The 19,778-nt window shown below is 43.0% G+C and overlaps 1 protein-coding gene across 1 annotated transcript in view; it reads right to left on the minus strand.

Moving 5' to 3' along the window:
* Positions 1-19,778, minus strand: part of ROS1 (ROS proto-oncogene 1, receptor tyrosine kinase) — a 335,661-nt gene that overhangs the window by 46,033 nt on the left and 269,850 nt on the right. The window contains exon 40 of the mRNA XM_088481008.1: positions 4,591-4,754. Within this exon, the coding sequence (XP_088337134.1) occupies positions 4,591-4,754 (164 nt within the window). The remainder of the gene's footprint in view (positions 1-4,590; positions 4,755-19,778) is intronic.

Raw genomic sequence — 19,778 nt, forward strand, 5'->3', positions numbered from 1 at the left:
CATTGTGGATAATTTATTTATCAGAACACTTCACGCTTATTTAAGCAGTATCTATTTATATGTATGTTCTATGTGTTTATTTTATTATTAAATTGTGATTATATATTTTTTCATCTATAGACACCTTGTGTATTATGTTTTGTTGGTTGAATTGCACACTTAATTATTGCATTAATATATGTCAGTCGCTCATCGCCTAATACACTTACAACATATATATATATATATATATATATCTACACACACATGTGTATATGTGTGTATATATAAACACATGGCATACACCTCTCCCAGGGGTGGTTCTAGAGAGGAGGGGACCCATGTGCCGTCTCCGACATGGGCTCCCTCCTCTCTGTCCGGTGGTCGGCTGTGCACTGAACGGAGCATGGCAAGCACCACACTTATAGACTCTGGGCACTAGAGTGTGCCCAGAATCTTTAGTGCATGCACAGGTCACCAGGAAAATGACCGCGGCTGCCATTTTCCCTGTAATGCGCATGCATAAACGATGGGATAATGGCCACGGTGGCCATTTTCCAGCTGTTTTTTACAGGAGCAGTCACCGGAGCCGACTTGAGAGGTAAGTTTTATGGGTGCAGGGAGTGCGGTGAGGGCCCCCCCTGGACCCAGGGGCCAGTGTGCCCTGCACACCCAGCACCCATTATAAATATGCCCCTTACCGCCCCCCCTAAAGCAAGAGTCTATATCCACCCCTGGCACCAGCTCTAAAGTAGGTACAAAAGAAGCATCTGAAAATGTGTATTTTATCTTACTGTACAACCAGCTGTGCTTAGCCCGCAATACCATCGAAAGGCCATAACTGAACTTAGGGCCTGATTCAGACCCACTCGCGAGCGGCTGTCCGCTCGCAAGTGGGTCGATGGTCTGCACTGAGCATGCACACGACGGAGGGAGCTCCGTCGTGCGCATGCGCCAGACACGACGAGCGAAGGACTTTCCTTCGCTCGTTGTGTCCGATCAAAGGGGGCGTGCTGTCAATGTTGATTGACAGTACGCCCCCTTTGGTGGGCGTGCCGGGGGCGTGCCTCCCTGACGGGGGCGTTCCCACGGGAACGCCTCCCGTCAGAAGCCGGCCCACTGACATCACTAGTGATGTCAGTGGGAGTGATTTTGGCTCTGATAGAGCCAAAATCACTCCGGAGCTTGCTGTTGAAAACCTCAACCGCAGGCTCCGGCTCGCAATTTCGATGGTCGCGATGGTCACGACCATCGCGGCCATCAAAAAGCACGCTCGTATAGCCTGTGGGTGGTGACCCACAGCTATACGAGCGTCCAGGAGGACGCTCCATGAAAATGGAGCCCGGCCCTCATGCAGAGCGTGCGCTCTGCTCAGAGCGTACGGCTCTGAATGAGGGCCTTAGTCTGCATGTAAACACTCCATTAGAGCTTAGTTACACCCCTGAAGCCTCCAGTCGAGATGCTACAGAAATGTGTACAACGATACATAGAAGATAATTACATACACTTAATTCTAGTGACCCCTCAATCTATTGCAATGTCTAACTGATGTTGTACCTACTCTCAGCAAATATGGGATCTTTTAGCCGAAGTTTCACACCTCTAATGCTCAAGGACCCTAAACAGTGCATGCTGTACAGATCTCCTCAGTGTCACAAATTAAATAATTTGCATCACCTGTGGATCTTTTAACCTTCAGTGAACTAGGTGGGGTGTGACACACCCCAGCAAGATTTAAACACCTAGAACTTTTTTAAAATACTGCACACAAATTGCCGTTTTGAGTAGCTGGAATTGCGACATTGCCAGTTTGCATAGTGATGTAGGTTTAGTGCGGCAAGTGCTAGCGCAGAAAATACACGTGCATAAAGTGCGTGTGAGCAAGCATCTCATACCCCACCTGGTAGACACCTGCCTTGATGTCAGCCAAGAGTGGTCTCATTAAGACTGTGTTAATTTAAGTTTATTTCAATTACTTCAAATTTTTTATAATGTTTCATTTTTACTAACAATTATGATTCCAATGTGTTCCAAAGATCTTTTTCCAAAAAGTTGTTACTAGAAGACTTATAAGTTTAGTGTGTAAAAAATAGTTTTATTTGTGTTTTCTTGTTTCCCTTTTTATTATTTTGTTTTATTTTTATACCTTAAAGGAGAAGAATCTAGGTTATGACAGTCGGAATTAATGCTGTACTAAATTAGAATACTTATGGTGATGCAAAGCATGGGGAAAGAGATACCCCACATGGTTCGCCATGCTGACAGAAAGTTTAACTGTATCAGCTAGTAATGAATACACCTGTACATAAAGTAGGAGATCTGTAAAACATGAGGACTGGAGTTGGGAAACACTGGCCCTGATTCAGAGCCGGACGCTCTGACAAAGCGCGCGCTCTGAATCAGGGTCGGCCTTCTGCCACTCGTGATGTCAGTGGGGCCGCTCCCAAACGGAGGCGTTCACATGGGAACACCTCCGTTTGGGCAGCCACTCCTCGGCCCGCTCACCAAAGGGGGCATGCTGTCACTCAACATCGACAGCACGCCCTCTTTGGTACGAGACCCGGAGCGACGGTTTGCCCGTTGCTATCCGGATCTCGCGCATGCGCACGACGGTGCCGGCTCCATTGTGAGCAGGCACACTGGGCCATCATCGACCTGCTTGCAAGTGCATAGCGCTCGCGAGCGGGTCTGAATGAGGCCCACTGCTCTAAGCAGTTGATTGAGAACATGTACTCAAAAATAACAACAATTAACCTTACAAAGGAAACCTAGAAAAAATATCTACATCTTTCCCAGAAAAAGAACTGATAGATATGCTTGTAAATTGGTCTAAATAAAAAAATAACAGTACCCACCCACACATCTCTGCAAAAGACTGCTGAAAATGTAAACTAACTGAGGTGGTGAGCAATTCCACAGTGCATGGCTATTTGTGCAAAAAGTAGGTCCATGGTACAGTTGCCAAATGAAAATATTATCTTCAATCTCATTACAAAGTCAGAAGTATGCAAACTATACTTAGATATGTCAGAAATGTTTTGTAATATAAAGTGAACTGATTAAACTAAAATAAGCTTTTTTTTACCACAACCACACACTGCAGGAAGAATCCAAGTGGAACGAAAAATGGCTTCAATAAAATATCAACAAAAACAAGAAGCTAAAGTCCCAGAATCAGTGGAGATATTGATGCTGAAAGCAGGTAGGGTATTTCAGTAAGACAACAATCCATAACAGCTGCTCAAAATCAACTATGAACCACTTATAGGGATAAACATAAGGTTTTGGAATGGTCTCCATAGTCCTCAGGGAATATGTGAGACATGCTGGCACAAAACAGAATATAAGAAGAGAAGAGTTTTGCCAGGGACTGTGGGGAAGAGCAAGAATAGACTTTTAGCTTTCTATAAGAAATGTTTGGAAGTTGCGATTTCTGCCAAAGGAAGTGTTTATAGGTACTGACTGGCAGCTTGTGATTGTTCCTCCTGCTCACCCTGCTTCCTCATTGCTATTTTAAGTTTGGAAACGAAATTTCTTTATTGGGTCTTCATCACATATAAACATAGGTATGCCCAGGGTCAGGGCAAGGGGTGTATGCAACAACACACCCCATTCCCCTGTACATATGCTAAACCCCCCTACCATTCTGGGACTTATACTATCCACTCTAACCCCACCACCCCCTGGACATACAATACCCACTCTACTTCAGTCCCCGGGACATACACTATAAACCCTACCAATCCCCCTCCCCAGGAGATACACTACTCACTTTGACTGGGCAGTGGTCACTGCTGTAGTCTCCTCCCACTCTTGACAGCTCCCAGGGAAGAACCATCATTGTTTTCAATCCACGACCACCGATGAGGGATACAGTGGGGTAGATAGAGGGACTTAAAGTCGTCCCACCACCTTTTTCATTCATTTGGTTTTTTTTGTTTTGTTTTTTACAGTTCAGTGCCGTCACACTTCCTGGAACATTCCGCAGCTGCCATAGTGTCTCCACAAGTCATCGAGACAGGTGGGGAAGGTTAGAGTTCTGTTTAGTTTTTTCTTTGGTCCCACTCCTCATCCACAGATTTAATATACATGCGGTTAATGAGTGGGACTTCTCATTTGCAGCAAGCGGACTAAAAAAGGTTGTTACATTTGCTCTTTTTATCATATTATATATAACAAAATGGCAGATATTAGAATCATTAAATGAGGAGGTAAATAACTTATACAAACCCCTTTTAAACAAGTGTAGTACAGCACAAACAATTCTAGCTGCTTCTACATACAAATCTATATTCCATCTACCCATCTCCATTCCCTGTAATAAAATGAAATAGAGTAGAGATGACAAGATGAATGAAAAGCACAAACCCTATTTTCGTTGGATACCCTAAAGCCTTATACAAGGTTCTTCATGTGATGTGTTTAAATTAAACGATTGTAAAAAATACTTACAGTATCTTTTATATTTTCAAACGAATCAATCTTAATATAAAGAAACATTTGACATCATAAACCTACATAGTCACAATATGAAGTATAAATATGAGCTAACAATACCGGCGTGTTAACAACCTAATGCTTTTATTTAGAGACATAAAAAGCCATATTGACCTTCAAAGCCTGGATTATCAATTCCTTCCAAACCCACTCTTTTCTTTTGGCGTTGAGTGCATCTTAAAGAATAGCCTTTGAGCTCTTCAAGGTGTTTCTGTATAAGAGTAAAGCTAGGTCTCCTTACATGATCTTTTATCCAACATTTAAGGATCAGGTCCCACCTAAAAAAACAAAAAAACTATTTATCAAAATGCAAATTTCTACTACTTTAAGTAATAATGGAACCACTATAAAGGGTATATTTACTAAAGTTAGAGTTTTTAGAAGTGGAGATGTTGCCCATAGCAACCAATTAGATTCTGGCTTTTATCTTTCAGAAGGTGCTAGTTAAATGTGAAGTAGAATCTGATTGGTTGCTATGGGCAACAACTCCATTTCTAAAAACTCGTACTTTAATAAATATACCCCTAAAACTCAGTATGAAACCTGTGACTACAAATGCTTTTCTCATTTAGGGACATCAATTGCTGGCTAACACCAATTGTCCTATGCATGCAAATTATTATGTATAAGCTGCACAATAAAGTATGTCTGTTTATTTTAAGCTAATTAAAAGGACAATGTTTTAGGTATTTTTATTCTTATTTAACACTTTATAGCCTTTCAAAAAATTTTAACTATGAAAAATGTTGACACTTTAAGGTAAATTTATTAAGAATCGTGTCTGGCCAAGTTAGTATACCCGTGAGAGTTTATCCTGCTTTTCAATAAAGGAGATTTACTAAAGTCAGACACAGGTAACAAAACACAAATCTATCTGCAAAACATGGGTGAAAACACTAATCGAAAACAATACACCATCGGTTAAACTCGCAAGTACATTTCATAGACAGGAATAAAACATGGGGATTTACCAAGCATCATTTCTGCTAACATGATAGTAAATGGAGCAAACTCAGGACAAAATATAAGTATCAAAAAAGACTACTTCCTCAGCAGCGTGTTTATCAGACGCGTACACAGATCAATGTGATCTATGCATGCTTCTGAGTATAAAACAGTCATGAAAGTGTTAAATGTAAAAAAAACTTTAATTATGTGTGGTTCCCCCCCTCAAAAGCATAACCAGCCCTGGACCTCTGATCTGTTGGGGGAAATTTGGTTCCCCTTATTTTCCTTTAACCAGCACTGGGCTGAACCAGCCGGGGGGCTTACATTACGACAGGGAGACGATTGAGAGGATTGTCAGCCCTGGGCTGACCAGTTTGGGGCTAGTTTACATTTTGGCAGAGGGACACCGTACGATGTGTGTCTCCATGTTGTGGTTCGCCCAGTGCTGGTTAAAGGAAAATAGGGGGTACCTCATGTTGGTTTTTACCCCTAATTTTTCGCTACCAGCCCAGGCTCAGAGGGCCAGGACTGGTTATGATTTTGGGGAGGGACCCCAAGTAATTTATTTATTTTTTTAAATGTAAGACTTTATTACACTCAGAAGACTGCAGAGATCACACGGGGAAGTCTCCTTCATCCATTCAAAAAGTAATTTTTTTCAGAATATTGTTACATAATACCTTCATCCACTTGCCTCTTCAATTAAGTACTGTCCGAATGTACAGTATCAATATACACCAGCAGGGACAGGAGCCCATCCCTGCGTTGTGTTCAGAGTGAAATGATTGCATCAGTGGTCTCCTCACTTCTCTATCGGGACTCCTGTGCATGTGCTGTCTACTGACCACGCATGTGCAGGGGCTATTGCTGGGGAGGGTTTTGGAAGAACCCTTTCTCTCAATTTTTTGGAAATATAACCCATAGGCCACTATAGGATAACTGGAGATGGCGTTACCTATTGGGGCCAAATTCTGGAAAGTAATACAGAAAAATGTGTGTGATGGTATGAGGTCTAATATCACAAAAATGTGTCCTTTTTTATAGCGGGGAATTGCAAAATATGATATTCTAGCATGCAGTGTTGTATAAACATGTTCAATAACACAGCGTTTTCTACTCACAGAGACAACAAATACAAATAAATGTGTTAGGTGAGATTGTTAACCCAGAGGCATATTGGTTTTCTGCATTATTTCCAGTATATTGCTAAGAAATTACAGTCAGATACAGTGGTAGTACCAGTGCAGCAACCAGCATCCTGGGACAGGCATCATCAATGACCACAACTGGTTTGATGAAGAACTGACATACACCCACAAATAGGTGACTATGGTGTGCTAAGTAAATGACTTTGATTGTTTGTTACACGGTTCGGCATTTTATTGTGTTCTAACAGAATTATTCTTTCAAGAGGTTTTTTTTTTTTTGGAATGAGTAGGAGTTGTTCTGCCTCATTACTGTTTTTGTGTACAGCTTTCAATGTTTCCTTTCTAGAAACATTGACATAATGGCAAGTCACAGCTCTGTGGCCTTCAAGGGACAGGATGTAAGAGATCACCTTACTGACCACGACATTACCTGCTTGTGTTAAACACAAAATGATACTTCACATCAATAGCTTTGTCTGTCTTTGCCAGTTGTTGTCCTTCTTGTGAAGACAACTTAAAAAAGATTGCAGTGGCCATCACAGAAAAAAAAACAGATAAACCTACTGAGTACACCTAATAATGATTCAATTCTATGAATATTGCTTGCGTTTACATGATACTGGGCCTGATTCAGTAAGGATCACGGCGCGATTACGTACGGTTTGACTGTGATGATATGCTAATCCATTGCGATTGCTATGCCATCGCAGCACTACATAAGGACGCCCACCTTATCTTACACACATCCATAATACTTTGAAAGACTGCGAAAACATTGGTAACATCGAGTACAATCGGAGCCTCATGCACACTTGCACAAGGTCAGACCTTACTCAGAAATTGCTAACCTTCTGATATGCAGTGAGAGCTCAAGCTGTGTATGCCATCGCACTGAATCATTTATGCATGCCCCTGCAATGGCGTTCGAACGCACTGGCATGCCGGCGTTTCGCCGACCACCCCCCTGTCACCACCCACAAATGGTACTTCCTGTCAATCACTCTGCGAAGTCACTGCGATTGCAGTCTCGATCTCAGTGTATGGTTCACGCACTTCGATGCATACGCAGAACGCAACTATCGGCCAATATCGTGCGGAATCACAGTTGCGATCCACCTGTATCAGGCCCACTGTCTGCTTAAGTGCCACAATAAGGAAATATGCATGATTTACATTTTTGTTGATATACCTGAACTCTAATTTGACTTCCATAAGCATTTATGACATTTTCCCGCTTCTGTAAATGGCTATTATGGTACAACAGGTCATTGCTATAATACTGGAAACAAGAAAAGATATACATGCTTGAAATTCTTAAAATTCTACTTGAATTGCTATATTGTGCACACTAACTCTTTTGGGATTAAAAGCATGATGGCTGCAATGGTAAGGATCAGGTGTGACAAAGTGAAGTCTGTAAAGCTGGACAGTATATTTGTAAACTGACACAGTTCTTTTCAAGCTACAAATGACAAGAGACACGGCATTGCATTAACGTCCATGAACATTGAGGTGTCCAGTAATCCAGTAGCAAACAGTTTAAATGAAGAGATGGTAGAAGAATATGTTTAGGAAGCTGTCAGTGAGCGTGGTATTCTTAATGTTAGCAAGCTATGTGACACTATGTTTAGTGACAAGGTCATAGTAAAGTTGGAAGGTTTTGGTATGCATGTGAAATGTGAGATGGACAGTTGATCTGTTAATGGGAAAAATAGCCTTAAAGAAAAAAACAACACAGTAAAAGGCTCAAGCGTATAGAGCCAAATATATCATTAGAGGGGCAGTATCAACTTTTTGTTCATGTGGAGACTGAATAAAAAATATGGGGAAAAACAAAACCAATGACACATTAAAGATCATAATAGCATTATGCATATAATAAAATAGGGTGTAATGTTTATTTTTTGGTATACAAAAATATGAAGCTCAGAAACATGGGTAAGTTAGTAGGTTTGACTAGCAAAGATATAGTTATTTATATTGATGAGTACCAAAGAAAAAAACATTTTGCTTAAACCTTATGCATGGTTACATTCCATTTTGCATGTTTGGCACTAGGATTATGCGGGCACTCAGAGGTGACAAAATTATCACCATTTACTGCACTTTAATAAAATAAAATGAGGTGGCAGATGTATCAGTTGACATGCATAAATCCACGCAATGCTTAGATTGTAGGTGCTCATTACGGTTTGACACACTTTGGATTATTGGAAAATGAAAGGGGATTACTAGGATAAAAGAATACATTAAATGCAAAGTTTACTGTTCCTATGCAAAGTAAATGAGCATTTGTAGGCAATGAAATAGTGAAAAGGAGCCAAAAACTCACACGTCATTATCAGGGGCGCAGAGGGGGTGTGTGTACTAATTAGCCAGACCTGGGATTTCTGGTGAAGGGTGCAAATGTCGTGGCACAGAATATAATATTTTCCATTGATTTTTCTTTGGAGGGGTTGTGGCCACGTCTCCAAGATTTGGCCATGTCCCCCCGTACTTGCACCCCATGGATGTCTCAATGGCCTCGATTATTGCAGAATCAATATTATGATGGTGACTGATTGTCACAATTCTGGGTCTTATGTAACAGATTCACACTATCAGCTATGATAAGAATATATGGGGTAAACTTACTCAAGTCTGATTAAGTTTTTTTTTTTCAACTAGATTAACAGCGCCGTAACTCGGGTGATTTGAGGCTCCTGAAATTCACAAATTTACAAAGAAGTGAGTTTAGTTGAGAGTGAGTTGGCCGATGGTGAAGCAGATCACGCTTTCTCCCCCAAGTAGCAAGTTTAGATGAGATTACTCACCCGAGATTGCAGTGTTTTCTCTCTGCAAAACTCTCCCGAGCAAGCAGCCTGCACATATCAGTGAGATATGTGAAGGCTGCTTGCGTGTTGTACCTGTAAAAAAAGGGTTAAATGTAAAAAAAAATAATGTAGGGTCCCCCCCCCCAAAAGACATAACCAGTCTCGGACTGCTATGCCATTCCTGGTTTCTAAAATTACGGGGAAAAAAACATGTATGGTTCCCCTGTAAGTTAGGAACCAGCACCTGGCTGAAGGGCCAGTCCTGGTTTGAAATATAAGGGGGAAAACAATGTGTAGGAGTCCTCCTATCTTTAAAACCAGCACCAGACTCAAACCGACCGGGGTGTAATGCCACAGCTAGGAGACCCTATCACTGGGTCTCCCTGGCCAAAGCATTCACACCCCAAGCCGGCCAGCTCAAGCCGGTGATCTCAGGGGAGCTGGGGACCCCCCAAGAAGGTATACCCCTCTCACAAAACTCCAGTCTGAGGCTGAGGCTGAAGCCCGGGGCTCTACCCTGCACCCCTGGGCTGTGGGTATGGGGGTAATAATGGAGGAAATAGTTCAAAACTATTGTATTTTACAATGGAGCTACAGGTGCCAGCATGCCTGCCTATTGGCACTTGTGGAACTACAACAACAGGCGGCCAGCACATGTAATCCCACTGTACAATAAAAAGTTAAATAACCACAGTACACATACACCGTATACAGTATAACTTTAATACATACACCTATACCACTCACACATACTTACCTGCTGCCAGCTGTTCACATTCATTTCTGGATGTAGAATCCAATGGGAGTGCCTGGAATAAAGATCCCATACTCATCTACATCCTGGTGCCGGTCTCCGTAGCATCCCTGAAAAAACAAACTGAGTGACCCGGACCAGACACTTACATTAGCGGTGTACTGTATGTGTGTGACCACATACACCAGCTCCTGACTGCTCAGTGTGAACTATCAGGAGCCGGCAGCCAATCAGTGGCCACTAATGGTAGAGCAGCCACTGATTGGCTCTGGCTCCTGACTGACTGACCAGTCCACATGGGAACTGTCAGGTGCTGGTTTTAAATATAGGGGGACCCCTACGCATTTTTTTCCCATATATTTAAAACCAGGACTAGCCCTGCAGCCAGGTGCTGCTTCCTAAATTACAGGGGAACCCTACTTGTTTTTTCCCACCTAATTTAAGGAACCAGGACTGGCTGAGCAGCCCAAGGCTGGTTATGCTTTTGGGGGAGGGACACTATGTCATTTAAAAAAAAAATTTGATTAGAATACAAGCAGAAATATACACAAATCACAATGATCAGTGTATATTTCTGGCAAACTCGCATCTCAGGAGGTGGAGTCTTTTAAACTCTAATTTCACAGCGAGTTTGCTGCAATCTCACCCGATAAATTCCCGAGTTGCATTTTTTCATGAAAAGTACTTCCAAGTTTGCCCGATGGTGAGTTGTTTCGAGTTTGCAAACTCACCCGAGTTTTACCAGTGAGAAGAGAGAAATCTGTCCCAAACTCACCCGAGTTTATCTTTAGTAAATTTGCGAGTTGAAAAAAATGGCTAAACTCACCTGAGATTGCCATCTCTACCAAACTCGAATCTTAAGGTGCATACACACAAGACAATATCTTTGAACGGGGATGCAGTCAGGATACCGGCGGGCGCTATCCAGCCCACCGATATCCCGACACTTACATCCCAACATGGGACTAAAGATAGGCATCGAAATCCTGTCACCTATAATTAGCCCCACTACGGAATCCCGACACCCGGTATACTGAATGAAGGTATGTGTCTCAGCGTCTAGCCACGGGGGGGAGGGTCAGGTTTAGGGACCCCCGGGGGGACTTAGGGTTAGGCACCCCCTGGGAGGGTTAGGGTGGGTTAGGCTTAGGCACCACTAGGTGGGGTTAGAGTTAGGCACCCCTTCGGTAGGGTTAAGTTTATGGTGCGGGGAGGGGGGTTTGGTTTAGGCACTAAGGGGGGGTTAGGGTTAGGCACCACTAAGGGAGGGTTAGGGGGGGAGGGGAGTGTTAGGGTACTTACCTTCAGCTGTCAGAATTTTGACCCGCCGGGCTGCCCCTGTCGGTATTTGATCCAGCCGCCGGACTTACATACCGATTCCCTTTGAACAATATGAACGATAATGATATCATTCAATGATATATCGTTCATATCATTCCGTGTGTATGCAATGAACAACCAACGATGCGCGCTCCCGCTAGACAATAACGATATCGTCCATGCATGCAGGCCAACCTGGACAAAATCGTTCATTTTCCATATGTGAAAACAATTGCTGGTCGTTGGTCATTGATGATATCTTTGGTGTGTGGATGAACAATATCATTCATCCAGCACACCAGGAATTTCAAGGGAGATCGTTCAGTGATATAGGCCCTCATTCAGAGCCACTCGCAAACAGCAGTACGCTCGTTGTGTTCCGATGTTGAATAACCGCGCATGCGTCGGTGTAACACTGTGCATGTGCGTACGGCAGATTGCGAGCTTTTTTGGTCTCGTTCGTCAAATAGCGTACAGGAAGTGACATGTCAAATGTGATTGACAGAACAGGGCGTTTTTGGGTGTTGACGGGGGTGGAGATAGAAAAACGCAGGCGTGGCGAGGCGTTTTTGGGGCGTACATACATTAGCAGATGCGAGCGTAAAATGTGTTCGGACCGACTCATACGTCACTGGATGATCCTCTTTCCCTTCAAAATGCTCGCACAGCTTAGGGTCTGGATTACTCGACCACATTGGCGAAAGCCTTCTCCTCCGTCCCGAGACTCCACGATGTTGTTGCGATTAATCGCGGGAGGGCTGAAAAGCAATTAGTGTTGGATTGAAAACCGGCTTGGTATGTGTTTTGAAATCAGTTTTTGGGATAGCACAAAACCGTACGCAGGTGGAAATCAGAGCTGCTAATGTCAGGATGACACAATCAATTTGCGTACATTTGTGGGGGTTTATTTTGGCCTCAATTTGGTGGTTAGGGCCTATTGTAACAATAATGTCATCATGTTTTAATTTTCTCACCATTTTATTTTTGCCTCTTGAATTTGCCTCGTTATATGAATTTTTAAACGTTCCTTAAAGAGCCCATTTTTAAAAAAAAATGTTTTATTTTTTTTGGCAAGTTTTTGCCTTTTGGTCCAGGATTAAATGTAACCCATTTGTACAATAATTTCACAATCCAATGTCAGATTTTTGGTGTCAATTTATTGGTCAAACAAAAAATAAATTAATAAAAAATTTGGGGACATCTTTTTTTGGCAAAGATCTGTCCCAAAATCAAACAAATTGGCCCAACATAACTGTTGACATAAACATACAACAAAAAATTAAAAACATTTCACAAGAAAGGAGAGGGAAGTTTTGACCAGAAAGGAATATGAGCCAAGCACAGAAGGATTGTGGGAAAAGTCGCCATTGCTGTCACCGTTTTTTCACCCGTTTGGATGGGGGAGGGAGGGCGCCAGACCGGGTCCGGGATGTCATCGGGCTGGCCTGTCCAGAGGCAGATGTTGTGGCCTCTGGACTAGGCACAGGGCTAGGCACATTTGGAGGATTGGCTGATGTTGTGCCAGAGGTGGAGGATCCTGATGTTCCGGCAGGAAGGGAGGTCGGCTCCACCATGTGCTGGCGAACGAGCTGCTCCAGGGCATTGACGATGCGGATGTTGGCCCTGGTATTTTCCGCCAGGGCCTGACCAATGGTCACGTTGGCCGCAGCATTTTGCTCCAGGGCCTCAGCCACCCATAGCAGACTGGCGTCCATCCTCTGCAGAATCTCCGTATGGAAGTCCGATTTGAAATTGAGTTCTGTGAGGAGGGACACTGCCTGCATGGGGGATTGCCCTGGACTGGCTTCTGCAGGGTCCTCAGCCGGATGTACTGGTTCCTCCCCTGCCGAGCCAGCAGAAATTTGGCGGCCAAGGCTCCCCTCTGGAGCAGACTCATCCGCCTGTGTCTCTGTTAGGAAAAAAGAGAAAAGACTCACATTATAATCTACATATTGGCACAATAACATTTCAGAGTTGGTGACATCAAAAGATTTACCTGGGACAACATGAGGAGCCGCAAAGTCTGGCATGTCCGTATCCATGTTGGACACGCCAAACACCTCCACAGGCTGCACACACCCCTGTGCCAGCTCTTCTAAATCCGTCAACTCCAATGACACAGGGGTGGGACCCCCACCTGTCCCCCTTGCATGCCTAGCCCTGTCCGCGAGTTTTTGCTTTAGGCGATATTTGAAGTCGCCCCATCTGTGGGAAAAAATGGAAGCCATTATCCTTTTGTTTAAAATTGTGTTTGTTTTTAGGGGGGGGCAAGTGTTTACTTACCGCCGTTTGACATCCCGGGCTAGACGGACATAATCACCCACCCTATTGACAGCAACGGCTACCTCTTCCCACATTCTCCCCTTCTGGCTTAGAGTCATATTCCTGTCTGCCTGTGGCAGGATGTCCACACACTTCTGTATCAAAACCTCCATCTCCTTTCTTGTGAAATGTGGCTGCCTTTTTTTTGGCAGCTTTGACCGGAATACTGGGCCCAGCAGCCTCTTCCATGTCATCCTCCTCACCTATTTGTGTAAATATTCAGATTTCACAAATTCACAACTTGCCCAATCTTATGTTTCAAATTAATCATTGATACAAAATGCATGAAAGACTTACCGCATGACTCTTGGGCATTGTTTCCCTGGTCTGTCGCCATGTCTGAGGTCCAAACAAGAAATTCACCAGAATTTTAATGTGTTTTCGTGACGTATTTATACATGCGTCCTTATTTTGCGGCCGCATCATTGATTGTGCGTTCCTATGATCCCTCCTTAATTTGTGCGGGAAACGAAACACTATTTATGGCTTGGTGTGTCTCGAGTCGAGGTGGCGTTTTTGGATTGTTGGAGGTTACCTTGGCTGGAGTTTCTTGTTTGCGGATAAAGGAGTTGGCGTTTGGAGTTTATTTTGTTTGCTAGATTTGCGTTTTTATTTTCCGTTCTCTTTTTTGTTTTTTGTTTTTTGGCCTCGTTTCTTGATTTGGTAAGTTTTGTGAAGTCTAACTTTTGATCAATTGTTGTCTCATTGTGTTTCTTCTTGTTTTTAATTTTTGGATCCATAATTTCATATACTTTAGCTTTTTATTAATTTCGGACCCAAAGACCTTTTGATTTGGACTCTTATATATTTGCTCTTGGTAAGTCCATTTTTTATCTTGTATTTGTGAACTAATTAGCGCATTTTTCTCAGTTTGTATAGTGACTTGTATTTGCGAACTACTTAGCGCATTTTTACTACTTACTATTGTGACTTGTATTTGCAAACTAAGTAGCGCATTTTTACTACTTACTATTGTGACTTGTATTTGCAAAGTAATTCGCGCATTTTTACTACTTACTATTGTGACTTGTATTTGCGAACTAATTAGCGCATTTTTAAATGCTTATTAATCCTGTAAAATTTTTTGTGGTTGCCCTTTCGCTTTTTTGGCAAACATTTCAACCCATTTTGATGTACTGTGTGCAATGTCGTTTTGCTCTTTTGCCAAATGTGTGTTTCGCATATTTTAAGTTTTGTCTAGCACAAAATTTAGAAACAAAAATGCACAGAGTGAAATTTGACAAATTATTTTTGTGATTAATTTCAGTTTGGACGTATCATGACAATACCCCGGCATGTAAGCAGCAATGGATGGTATCATCAAGCTAAGTTGTTTTTAATTTTCTTTTGGGGTGGGTCCAAAGCCTTACATTCCAATCTTGCCATTTCAGGTTGATCTTGGGCGGATTGTTCTGGCCATGCTCCCGGAAGCCGACCAACCTCAATCTCGTCCCAGGCGTAGGCATCGTAGGCGTGCAAGGCCCCAGATATTTCGAACACGTGTCACCCTTTTTGGAATGCCCAATGATGAGGTTTTAAGATGCTACCGTCTTCCTCCCAAAATCATCATAGACACTCTCTCATTAATAGAGAGTGATCTTGAGCGGCAAATTGACAGTCCTACAGCAATACCACCACCTACGCAATTTATGGCGGTGTTACATTTCTGTGCCTCAGGATCGTTTCAAACAACGGTGGGAATAGTGGCGGGCATCTCACAATCCTCCTTTTCCCGGATCCTGAGGGCAGTGATGGAGGCACTTTTCAAGCACCTCCATCATTTTATTCAAATGCCTTTGGATATGGGTGCCCTTAGTGTGGCCAAGGCCAATTTTTACCAAATAGCTGGCTTCCCACACATCATAGGGGTTGTGGATGGTACTCACATACCACTTCAGCCTCCAGCACGGCTGGAGGCCATATTTCAAAACAGGAAACACTATCACTCCCTGAATGTAATGGTGGTATGTGATGCCTCCCTCCAGATCCTGTCCCTGAATGCAAAATTACCAGGAAGTGCACATGACTCCTTCGTCATCCGGCAATCAGGGATATGGCACAAATTAACCAACCTACAAGCAGGTGATGCGTGGCTTCTGGGTAAGTGGAGACCTTTAGTACATAACAATGTTAAGCTTGATACACAGTGATCCTGATGTTGTCTATTCTTTTTCACAGGAGACAGTGGATACCCTTGCATGCCCTGGCTGCTCACTCCTTATTTGGCTCCCACACCAGGTCCACAAAGTGAGTTTAATACCGCACTTACAGCCACCAGGCAAGTGGTGGAGCGCTGTATCGGCCTTTTAAAAGGCTGATTCAGATGCCTCCACCGCTCTGGTGGCGAGCTCATGTATTTGCCGGATATGGTTTCGAAAATTGTGGTCCTGTGTGGGATCTTTCACAACATCGCCATAAGGAGTGGTGTTCCAATGCAGCCAGAGGATGCCTTACCTGAGGATGGCCCCCCCGAGGTTGGTCGGAGGTCAGTATGTGGGGGGGCCATACGCGATGATGTGGTGGCCCGATATTTTAGGTAATTATTGACCAAACAACAGTGTGTATACCCAATGTGTTACGGTTTTTTAACGTTCATCTTTTTTTATATTAATTCTTGCACCATCTTCTGTTTGTTTGCATAATCTTTGGCACTCCCACGATGACTACTTCCTGCTACCCTTCAAAAACCTTTCTGTTGAAACTTCGGGAATATATTCTGACACCAATATTGCAACGCCATATTTTGGAAATCATGTGGGCATGGACCTTCGTCAACCAGTTCTTGATTTGTTGTGTGTTTGTTTAGTGTTTTTGGTATGTGGTGTTTTTCTGATTATCACTGTGTGTTTTGTTTGTGAGTGACCACTTTGTATTTTGATTTCTGTTGTGAATAAATATTTGGAGAGTGTAATTTGTTTCCTTTTTGGGCACGTTAGAAGCAAGTGTAAACAAACTCCCAAACATTAATTTTACCTAAGGGGTAGCCCAGTAATGAAGCAAGTGGAGCTAAAATGTAATATGTTTTCGGGGTACTAACCAACACAACAAGGAATCGTGTACAATCAGTTGCCTTCGTAAGATTGTCCGAAGCAGTTTGGCCACCAAATAGGAACCTGAAAAATGGTGTAAACTATCATGTTGACCACCACAAAAAAGGAAAATGACATTGGTACTGGGATGTGTTTCTTGTGCCTGTTTGCATTCAAAATACAACACACAATCTGTAGTGAGATTCTGTGGCAAACCTTGCTTGAAGAGTCTACTTATGTCAGTGTAAAGAATCTTGGATTTACTCCAAACGCATGAGACAGAGCTTGATTTAAAACTGATTTATTAAGAAACAATTTGTAAAAAAATAAAAAAAAAAACTAATTCCTAAGGAGGACCAACAGATGGTCAAGGCCCTGCATAAGCCCGGTGACCTGCTCCCGCATACGGCCCACACAATTCACTATCTCTTCCCGACGCCTCTGTTCCTCTGTGGGTGACAAAAGTTTGGGGATTAATAAATCGATAATGAAGCAACATTGTAAAAAAACACAAAACAAGCAAACCAAAACTTACAAGCTTGTGGGCCAAAAAAACATTACACAGATAAAACCCAGCACCCCAAAATGTCTAAGGGCAAAAATACAAGGGCCCTAAAAAAAGGCACACAGGTGTGATATGTGTATGGTGACATCAGCAGGAACAGGTAAAGACAACCCCCAAAAATACCCTAAGGCGACAAAAAGTCAAAAAAAATGGGGACGACACATGATTACATACAAACAGTTTGTGGTGTCCAAAATAAACTTTAAAAACATACCGTTCTCCAAAATGACAGAGCCAGAAGCCACTCCCTGGACCACCTCGGAGGTGGCTACATTCCCCAACCCGAGGGGCAAGGTGTTTTCGGGATCCTGGGAGGGGGTATTTGGAGGAGGGACGGATGGAGGAGAGGGGGAATTGGGCTGGAGGGGAAGTAGGCCTGAAATTTCGGCCACAGGGTCTGGGGAGGAGGGGGTAATAGAGGAATTGGGGGTTGGAGAGAGGGGCCGGGACCGGCGTCTTGTGTGGCGATGCCGCCGTAGTGTTTGCTGTGCCCCTAAAAAATGACAAAAATATTGTGGTTAGTTTTAACAGGAAACCAAAAAAAAAAAAACACAATAGGACAGACATGAAAACATGCACATGCAGATATGACTGCAATGACTCAATAGGACAGACATGAAAACATGCACATGCAGATATGACTACAATGACTCAATAGGACAGACATGAAAACATGCACATGCAGATATGACTACTATGACTCAATAGGACAGACATGAAAACATGCACATGCAGATATGACTGCAATGACTCAATAGGACAGACATGAAAACATGCACATGCAGATATGACTCCAATGACTCAATAGGACAGACATGAAAACATGCACATGCAGATATGACTACAATGATTCAATAGGACAGACATGAAAACATGCACATGCAGATATGACTACAATGACTCAATAGGACAGACATGAAAACATGCACATGCAGATATGACTACAATGACTCAATAGGACAGACAAGAAAACATGCACATGCAGATATGACTACAATGACTCAATAGGACAGACATGAAAACATGCACATGCAGATATGACTACAATGACTCAATAGGACAGACATGAAAACATGCAGATATGACTGCAATGACTCAATAGGACAGACATGAAAACATGCACATGCAGATATGACTACAATGACTCAATAGGACAGACATGAAAACATGCACATGCAGATATGACTACAATGACTCAATAGGACAGACAAGAAAACATGCACATGCAGATATGACTACAATGACTCAATAGGACAGACATGAAAACATGCACATGCAGATATGACTACAATGACTCAATAGGACAGACAAGAAAACATGCACATGCAGATATGACTACAATGACTCAATAGGACAGACATGAAAACATGCACATGCAGATATGACTACAATGACTCAATAGGACAGACATTAAAACATGCACACGCAGTTAGGGCCCACAAGATAAACTTGAAAACCACAGTCCAGAACACTTACTTTCCGCAATCTGCATGCGAAAGCATGCCAGCAAGCGGGGCGTCCGCCGGTGCAGGTCCGACCACCTGCGCTCCAGCTGGCCAATATGTCGGCGTGAGCCGAAGGAGCGCAGGCGTCGACGTACCTCCGCATATGCGGAACGCTTGCGCCTATTGGAGATGGGTGGAGGCTGACTGGTGATCCTCCTGTCCATCACCTCCGTCAGCACCAGCAGTTCGCGCCTGGTGAATGCGGCGGATCTCATGATGGCAATGGTGTTTTTTTGACAAAATATTTTTAATAAAGCACCACAAAAAAATTTGATTGGCTAATGTATTTGAGAAATTAACAGGACAAATTCTATTGGTTAGTGTATGAGTCATGTGTTCGACAGGGCCACAAATCTCTTGAGAGTTATGATAGGCTTGATGCAATGACATGCGTAAGCAAATTTAAATAAAGAAATGAACCACAGAAAAATTGTGGGGAGACAAACAAATAGAACAATTGTTTAATTGGGGCTAACATGTCTTGTGAACAATAAAAGCGAAGGTTTCAGCCGTACGTATTCTGCGAGCAAATACAAACACGGACAAGATTAAAGTTTATTGCATTGTGTTGAAAAAAAAAAAACAATTAAGCTAATTGATACATTGATTGGCATGATACGATTGAGGGAGGTAGGCCGAAAAAACGAGCAGGTAATCGGAATCTGACAGTCCCACTTCCGGTTTGTACTTGTGCGTGCGTTCCCTTCAAGCCATTTCGGGGATGTACGCTCGCTATTTGGCACGCTCGTTAGTCAGAGGGGGGGTCGCCTGAGTTTGGGGCGGATTTTTAGCTGCGTACGAAAATACGAGCGAGTGCTTCAATTTAAATATTTTTTTACGTACGCCGAACGTGCGTACGCCCACTTGCGAGTGGGTCTGAATCAGGGCCATAGTTCGT

Source organism: Taudactylus pleione, unplaced genomic scaffold (genome assembly GCF_031769625.1).
Source record: "Taudactylus pleione unplaced genomic scaffold, aTauple2 ptg000259l, whole genome shotgun sequence".
Classification (NCBI taxonomy): Eukaryota; Metazoa; Chordata; class Amphibia; order Anura; family Myobatrachidae; genus Taudactylus; species Taudactylus pleione.